The sequence below is a fragment of the Musa acuminata genome, chromosome BXJ3-9 (genome assembly GCF_036884655.1).
Source record: "Musa acuminata AAA Group cultivar baxijiao chromosome BXJ3-9, Cavendish_Baxijiao_AAA, whole genome shotgun sequence".
NCBI classification, from domain to species: Eukaryota; Viridiplantae; Streptophyta; class Magnoliopsida; order Zingiberales; family Musaceae; genus Musa; species Musa acuminata.
The window spans coordinates 16,282,142-16,291,420 of NC_088357.1; the positions used below are offsets into that span (position 1 = coordinate 16,282,142).

At 50.7% G+C, this 9,279-nt stretch overlaps 1 protein-coding gene across 1 annotated transcript; it reads left to right on the forward strand.

Moving 5' to 3' along the window:
• Positions 1-5,846: 5,846 nt before the first annotated feature.
• LOC135649041 (cytokinin dehydrogenase 5-like) lies at positions 5,847-6,608 on the forward strand. Its single transcript, XM_065167138.1, has one exon. It carries the CDS (start codon positions 5,847-5,849, stop codon positions 6,606-6,608), a length of 762 nt encoding a protein of 253 aa, XP_065023210.1.
• The last annotated feature ends 2,671 nt before the right edge of the window (positions 6,609-9,279 follow it).

Consider the following 9,279-nt stretch of genomic DNA (forward strand, 5'->3'; position numbering starts at 1 on the left):
TAGTGGACATGTGTCACTAGCTAACCTAAGGTTGGTGCCACTTATCTTTGCTCTAAAGATGACACCTAGCTCCTTTCATACATGCATGACACCTTGTAACTTTTGCATTAGCCAAAACCCAAATAATTAGATGAAAGGTTAAAGAAACAAACCTGAAGAGTTGCAGCCAACGTGAGTTTGAGAAGAGAAGGGAAGAAGAAAAAGAGCTTGAGGTTTTTTATCAATTTTCTCACATTTGGGATTCAAATAATTTTAAGGCAAGTGTTCTAACCCCATCCCACAATAACCTTAATCTCTGTTTCTATTTTTATTTTGCAAAATTTGAAAGATTTCAACTGAGAACCAGACCTTCTTTCGTTTTGATACAAAGCCATGAATCTGTAATTTTTCGGTAATCTAACCTCTATGCAATATTTCGGTCATAACATTTTGTAATAATCTCTGATTTAGACAAAACCTATTCCATTTGAAAGTAGACAAAAAAATATTCATTTTGATACTAAGATCAAATGATTTAGAGTTTAAATACCCACTAAGACTTCTATTTAAATTAACCATACAGATTCTGCAAAACAGGGACTGAAATTTCTGACCTCTTGTTGCTTAATTGCTTATAACTTTCTGCTGTGAACTCAGATTTATACAAAGTATGATTTATTCGAAGCTAGACTCAAAATACTTTCTGTATATACTTGATCTGAAATTTTTGGAGTACAATTACTAATTGAAACATCTGCTTTCATCGACCATATGGATTCAGTAAAATAGAACTAATATTTTCAGACCTTTTGCTATGAAATTATCTCTAACTCCCTATTGTAAATTCCAATTCTTGTAAAACTGGATTTTCCTAAAAGTAGATTGACAAAGCTTTCTAATGACACCTATTTTATAAAAATTGGAGCATAATTGGTTATCCAAATAGTTCATACAATGTTCCTATCAAATTTTGCCAAAATCGAGCTTTGGTCGATTTCGGCTTTTCTTGTTTCTTCTCTTTGGAAATTGATTTCGGCAAAAACTCTTACTTCAGTTAAGCTTTACATTATTACCTTAAATTTCTGTAAACTTTTATCCTTTATTTATTTGTACATCTGCAGCTATCATCTTAAGTTCATGTTTGTATCGTAATGATTTGGCACATGCATCCCATTGTTCCGTATTTGCTTTCGATATGTGCCTCTTCCAGTTTCATTTCTTTAGACATTGAATTCATCTAACTTTCTTATTTCAATTGAGCTATATGTGATTTCTTGAAATCCTTGTATGCTCTTGCTTTTGTTTCCTTTCAAATCTGAATACATTTGTGAAAGATTATGTTTGTATCGTATTGACTCGAAAGGCATATGTACATTTCGTTGTTCCGCATGTGCTTCCGATATATGCTAATTTCATTATTCATACTATTCCTTTGTACTCTGGTGTTTGTGGGATAAATGTGAACCTTTTCCAGAAATGGTAAAGGGAGTTATGCTTAGAGCCCGCGATGCTCTGCCGGCCCCCTATGAATTCACTCAGACATGGGTGGATGGAGCTCCCAAACATGGGAGACTTATGTTTGGTGGTCATTCAGAAATGGATGGACCATATTATGTTATGATCTCACTTCACCTTCTATTTGTTTGATATGAAATTCAGAGCCGACCTAGCACTTGGGCAGGGTGAGAGAGCTCGAGTAGGAAAGGGCTACCTGTGGATGGAGTCGAGAACTCATCACGGCGTGGAGCCACCACTAAGTTAAACCTCACATGCACTATGCTAGGATACGACGTTTGAGCTTCTATTTCATATTTGTTCTTTGATATGTTTTGAAATGCTTCTTATGCTTCCGAAATATTTTCATATGCCATTGATATGTTCTGAAGCATTTCATTCACCATTGATATGTTCCGAACTGTTTCATATGCCATTGATATCCAAAATGCTCCTTACGTCTTTGTTATGCCTTGAAATTATCATATGTCATCGATATGCTCCTTATGCCAATGATATGCTCCAATTACCTTTCCTCGATTGTATGAACAAAACGTGCTTCGAACGATACGACATTGTAATTCTGCATTCAAACAAAACATGCTACTGTTTCATCTTGTATCTCTGCTTTGTATTTTGATACCTTATTTGTTTGAAACCTGTCCTCTTTGCTATGGATATGTTAGTCATTTGCTGAGCTTTATATGCTCACCCCGTTGATATATAAATTTTTCAGGATAGCTTATCACTCGTAAAAATATATAGTTTGGGTTGAGGCAGTGGGAAGCTAGAAGATTTTGGGGTAAATCTTTCGTACTTGATATGTTGATGTTATATAAGTTCCTTTTCTGTATATTAATGACAAATCTAGATTGATGTATCTGTAAATATTTGAAAAGTACCTCTCATGTTATGATTTTGGGAATGTTAAGTTAAAATTATGTAATGAATGATATAAACATGTGGTACATGTTGGTTTTGTAATTGTATATATTCTCACAACTATGGATTTATGATGTGGTTATGGTTTAGTTAAGTTGCCTTTGGATTTTAAGAATCATCTAATGACATGATGTATGATTATAAATTGCACAAGTTTTGTGAATTGTGGATTGTAGAGGTGAATGACTTGAATGTTTTTCTTAGTGACCTTAAATGTGTGATTGGATCCTGAATTGTTTGTTGAATTATAATATTATCAATCTTGAGTTAGGTTCACACCTCCTGAATGAAAATTATATTCAGGAGGGGGGACGTGACAATGAGTACCTCTACTAAGTTAGACATTGATGAAGGTGGAGAAAGCTTTGATCAAAAAGCTTATAGGGGTATGATAAATAGTTTACTATACCTCACCACAACTAGACCATACATCATGTTTAACGTAGGACTTTGTGCTAGGTTTCAATCTAACCCCAAACAATCTCATTTAAAAGCTGTCAAAATGATTTTTAGATACCTAAAAGGAACTCCTAAACTAGGATTATGGTATCCAAAATCTAAAAATTTTGAATTGCTTGGTTATACCGATGCTGATTTTGCTCCAAATAGATAGAAAAAGCACATCCGGACATGTCAATTTTTAGGATATGCACTTGTCTCTTTGTCTTCCAAGAAATAAAACTCGATTGTATTATCTATAACCGAAGCTGAGTATATTGTAGCAAGTGCATGCTGTGCTCAAGTTATATAGATGAAAAACACTTTAGAAGATTATGGAATTCTCCTAAAAAATATACCTATAAAGTGTGATAACATAAGTACAATATGTTTAACGAAAAATCCTATTCAGCACTCTAGAACTAAACATATTGACATTAGGTATCACTTTATATGAGATCATATTAATAATCATGATGTAATCTTAGAATTTATTGACACGAAACATCAATTGGTTGATATTTTTACAAAACCCTTGATTGAGGAATAATTTGATTTTATAAGAAGAGAATTAGGTATGCTAAATATCTCAGATACATTAGTTTCTCTTTAAAATTTTCTCTGGATTTTCTTATTAAATTCTATTTTACAAGATCATTCACTTGAATCATGGACTTACGATATGTGTAATGAGCCATATGAATTTTTTTATACACGAATTTTATATGATGTTTGTGTACGAATTGTATCCTCTTATGGTGTGAATTTTCTCCTCTTACAAAAGTAGAACTTATGAAGTTTGTGTGCACCACATAAAAATCTTGCAAGATAGAACCACACAATGTAAGCATTACTCAGATTTGCACCACACCACAATGGAAGCAGTGCTCACTGCCTGTAGGCAGTGACACCGCTCAACTGGCAGTAGCACCGCTAGTGGTCGCGGGTTGTAGGCGATAGCACCGCCCGTAACCTGCCCTATATAAAGAACAAGCTAGGGCCGATGATAGAACCGATCCCAACTCATTCTATACCTTTCCAAAGTGCTCTAAACCTCTTGAACCTCTTGCTCTCCTTCTAGCAACTCAAAAGAATCCTCATTTTTCTACTAAATCAAGGATCAATTTCAAACATCCTTTTGGTGATCAAAAGGAGGAAAAACTACTAAGGTATTTCCTAAACCAAATTGATTTTCCCTTTACATTACTTATTCTTGTCTCTTATTTGTCTTTATAATTGTAGTCTCTATAATTTCTAGAAGATCCTCAAGGGATAAAGGGAAGAGGAGATTAGATGAAACCTATGACTCTCTACTTTTCGATTCTCATCAACATGCCCTCAAATTTTCAACCATAGAATTTAGAAATATTCATAAGGGTAAATATGTTGATTTAGAGAAATTAAGTGATTTGGAATCTACTCAATGGTTTGCTAACCTAGATATCCTCTAAATCTTTCAAATATGTGAACCTATATATCCTAGACTTGTTAGATTATTCTATAATAATTTGCATGTGGATGAACATGATATGGTCTCCACTTATCTCTTAGAACATCATATGCCCATTACGGATAACGTAATTTGCAACCTTATGGGAATTGCGGAGAAAGATAGAGGTTGTTATTTTAGATGACAATGAGATGAAGCATCAGTTGAGACCACTTATTCTAAAGCCTTAAGAACCATCTTCCGTAATCCTAACTTGTCTATTCTTCCAAAAAACTATGAACATTTACTACCTTTCAATACCAAACTACTTCATCATCACATCTTGATAAACATAATAATTCCAAAATAATATTGATATGACAAAAAATGGCAGACCCAGCACAACAGGACGAGACAGAAGCAGGTAACGGTTGAAGCTCGCCCATACCCTGCGATCTCCCGGTCTCCCACGCAGCCCCAGTGGCAATGTCAGACGCCACCAAAGGTACAGTCCTGCCCTGCAGACAGCTACGTCGGGTAACATCAAACCTCCTCTATAAATACCCCGAAGCCCTGAACAAAAAGGGAGGAGGAACTCACTCAGACACAAAACACTCAGAGGCTCTTCTTCTGCCTCATCCACTATCCCCTCCACATCTTTCTCTAACTTGATCGTCGGAGGGGTCGGGCCGAGCTCTCGGCCCGACCTGTGTGCAGGTGCGAGACGGTGTCGCCTCTTCCCGAAGTTGTGGCGGAGCTGCCTCCCGACCCGAACCGTCGACCCGAACCGCCGACCCGAGCTGCCGAACCGACCTCCCGACCCGAACCACCGAGCTCGGCCGCCGGGAGACCCCGAGGGACACCCCCACGGAGATCACCGCCTTCCGGACCCGAACCGAGCCGCGACGGCCCCGAGGCCACGGCTAAAAAAGTTACTTACTGTAACAGAATGGCGCTAGAAGGAGGGCCCGGAATGACGGTACATTAGTCTTCTCCTTGGTTGCTCCACTGCAGTCGACCTGCACTAGCAGCAGCGACCTCTGCGGCTGGTCTCGGCTCCTCGACCCCCCGGCCCCACGCGCGTGACCAGCCCGAGCGCGTCGGCCAATCAGCCCGCATCGGCCCCACGCGCGCGACCAGCCCGAGCGCGTCGGCCAATCCGCCCGCATCGGCCCCACGCGCGCGGCCAGCCCGCGCGTCTCGGCTTCTCAGCCCCCACGGGCGCGGCCAATCCGACCGCGCGCGACCAGCCCCACGCGCGCGGCTCGGCCCAGCGCGCCTCGCCTGCCTCGGCCCCACGCGTGCGGCCAATCCGCCCGCGCGCGACCAGCCCCACACGCGCGGCTCAGCCTCGCGCGCCTCGCCTGCGTCGGCCCCACGCACGCGGCCAGCCCGCGCGTCCCGGCTCCTCGGCCCCCACGCGCGCGGCTCGGCCCCCGCGCGCCTCCGCCCGCGTCGGCCCCTCGGTCCCACGCGCGCGGCTCGCTGGTTGCCGGTCTCTGCCAGGGGACACAGCCACTCGATCAAGGGCCAGACGCTCTCGCCGGACGGCATCGTGGTCCAGATGAGTCACGGCCGGATCGCGCCTCGCCCGGAGCCGACGTGCTCGCCGTCCACGGGCGAGTACTATGTCGACGCCTCGGGGGGTGATCTCCAGGTCGATGTGTTGAACTGGACGCTAGCCAACGACGGCCTCGCGCCCAAGTCGTGGACCGACTACCTCTACTTGTCGGTCGGCAGCACTCTCTCCAACGCCGGCGTAAGCGGGCAAGCCTTTCACCACGGACCTCAGATCAGCAATGTCCACGAGCTCGATATGGTCACAGGCAAGGGCGAGCTGATAACATGCTCAGAAGAGCAGAACTCAGAGCTGTTCCATGGAGTTCTCGGTGGTCAGGGACAGTTTGGGATCATCATCAGAGCCCGGATTGCACTGGAGACAGCTCCTCATGGGGTGAGATGGATCCGAGTACTGTACTCCGACTTCGCGGCCTTCACCAGAGACCAGGAGCTCCTCGTCTCGCTCCACAGCGCCCACCGGAGCGAAAGGTTCGACTACATCGAAGGCTTCGTCATCATTGATGAAGGCCTCATCAACAACTGGAGGTCGTCCTTCTTCTCCCCCAAGAACCCTGTTAAGGTAAGCTCTGTTCACTCCAACACGCTGCTGCCTCGCTGCCTCGGCTCCTCGGCCTCACACGCAGCCAGCAAGCAGCCTCGCTGCCTCGGCCCCAGACGCGGCCACCCCGCGTCAGCTCTTCGGCTAACGGCACAACATGCTACCTCGGCCCCATGCGCGGCCAGCCCGCGTCAGCTGCTCGGCTGACGGTGCAGCCCGCTGCCTTGACCCTTCGGCCCCATGTGCAGCCAACACGCTGCACGCTGCCTCGGCTCCTCGGCCTCATGCGCAGCCAACACGCTGCACGCTGCACGCTGCCTCGGCCACTCGGCCTCATGCGCAGCCAACACGCTGCACGCTGCCTCGGCCACTCGGCCTCATGCGCAGCCAACACGCTGCACGCTGCCTGGGCCACTCGGCCTCATGCGCAGCAAGCAGCGCACTGCCTCGCCTCCTCGGCCTCATGCGCAGCCAATACGCTGCCTCGGCCACTCGGCCTCATGCGCAGCCAACACGCTGCACGCTGCCTCGGCCACTCGGCCTCATGCGCAGCAAGCAGCACGCTGCCTCGGCTCCTCGGCCTCATGCGCAGCCAACACGCTGCACGCTGCCTCGGCCACTCGGCCTCATGCGCAGCAAGCAGCGCGCTGCCTCGGCTCCTCGGCCTCATGCGCAGCCAACACGCTGCACGCTGCCTCGGCTACTCGGCCTCACGCGCAGCAAGCAGCGCGCTGCCTCGGCCACTCGGCCTCATGCGCAGCCAGCACACTGCCTTGCTCGCTGCCTCGGCCACTCGGCCTCATGCGCAGCAAGTAACACGCTGCCTCGGCCACTCGGCCTCATACGCAGCAAGCTGCCTCGCTGCCTCGGTCACTCGGCCTCATGCGCAGCCAGCAAGCAGCCTCGCTGCCTCGGCCACTCGGCCTCATGCGCAGCCAGCACACTGCCTTGCTGCCTCGCTGCCTCGGCCACTCGGCCTCATGCACAGCAAGTAGCACGCTGCCTTGCTGCCTCGGCCACTCGGCCTCATGCGCAGCCAGCAAGCAGCCTCGCTGCCTCGGCCACTCGGCCTCATGCGCAGCCAGCACACTGCCTTGCTGCCTCGCTGCCTCGGCCACTCGGCCTCATGCGCAGCAAGTAGCACGCTACCTTGCTGCCTCGGCCACTCGGCCTCGTGCGCAGCCAGCAAGCAGCCTCGGCCACTCGGCCTTATGCGCAGCCAGCACACTGCCTTGCTGCCTCGCTGCCTTGGCCACTCGGCCTCATGCGCAGCAAATAGCACGCTGCCTTGCTGCCTCGCTGCCTTGGCCACTCGGCCTCATGCGCAGCAAGTAGCACGCTGCCTAGCAGCCTCGCTGCCTCGGCTCCTCGGCCTCATGCGCAGCAAGCAGCACGCTGCCTCGGCCCCTCGGCCCCGTGTGCAGCCAGCACGCTGCCTCGGCCACTCTGCCTCATGCGCAGCAAGCAGCCCACTACCTCGGTCGCAGCCTGCTTGCACCGAGCACCTCGGCAACTCTCTGCCGAAATTCCACCTTAGGGCGGCCTGCCCGCCTGAGCGGTGTCCCTCGGTCGCAGCCTGCCTGCACCGAGCACCTCGGCCAATCACTGCCGAGATCTACCTCGGCGCGGCCTGTCCGCCTCTATCGTGTACCTCGGCTGCATGGTGCCCGAGTCCACGTCCTCGCGTCCTGCCCGCCTGCGTCGTGCTACTCGGCCGCATGGCCCTTGCGACCACGCCTGCGCGGTCTGCCCGCCAGCGTCGTGCTCCTCGGTCGCGTAATGCCCGAGACCACACCTGCGCCGCCAGCCGCCTGCGTCGTGCTCCTTGGCTCCATGTTCCCGAGACAGACCAGTGTCGCCAGTACGCCCGCGTCGTGCCCCTCGGCTTCATAAACCCCGAGACACGTCTGCGCGGCCAGCCTGCCCGCGCCAAGCTCCACGGCCCTATCCACCTGGTTCACGCCCCTCGACCGCGGCTTGCCTGCGCTGAACCCCTCAGCTCCATGCTTGCCAAGCCCACCACCACGGTCGCAGCCTGCCTGCACCGAGCACCTTGGCAACTCTCTACCGAAATCCCACCTCAGCGCGACCTGCCCGCCTGAGCGGTGTACCTCGGTCGCAGCCTGCCTGCACCGAGCACCTCGGCAACTCTCTGCCGAAATCCCACCTCAGCGCGGCCTGCCCGCCTGAGCGGTGTCCCTCGGTCGCAGCCTGCCTGCACCGAGCACCTCGGCCAATCTCTGTCGAGACCCACCTCGGCGCGGCCCGACCGCCTGTCGTGTTCCTCGGCCGCGTGGTGCCCGAGGCCACGTCCTCGCATCCTGCCCGCCTGATCGTGCTACTTGGTCGCATGGCCCTTACGACCACGCCTGCGCGGTCTGCCCGCCTGCGTCGTGCTCCTCGGTCGCGTAATGCCCGAGACCACACCTGCGCCGCCAGCCGCCTACGTCGTGCTCCTTGGCTCCATGTTCCCGAGACAGACCAGTGCCGCCAGTACGCCCGCGTCGTGCCCCTCGGCTCCATAAACCCCGAGACACGTCTGCACGGCCAGCCTGCCCGCGCCGAACTCCTCGGCCATATCCACTACCTTGCCCACCTGGGTTACATCCCTCGGCCGCAGCCTGCCTGCGCCGAGTGCCTCGGCTCCATGCTTGCCGAGGCCACCACCTCGGTCGCGTAATGCCCGAGGCCGCCACCTCGGTCGCATAATGCCCGAGGCCTCCTCGGTCGCTTAATGCTTGAGGACACCCTCTTTAGCTCCGTACCATCCCGAGACCACACCTGCGCGGTCACCCCGCCTGCGTTGTGCTCCTCGGCCCTCGGCTCTACGCCATCCCGAGACCACACCTGCGCGGTCACCCCGCCTGCGTTGTGCTCC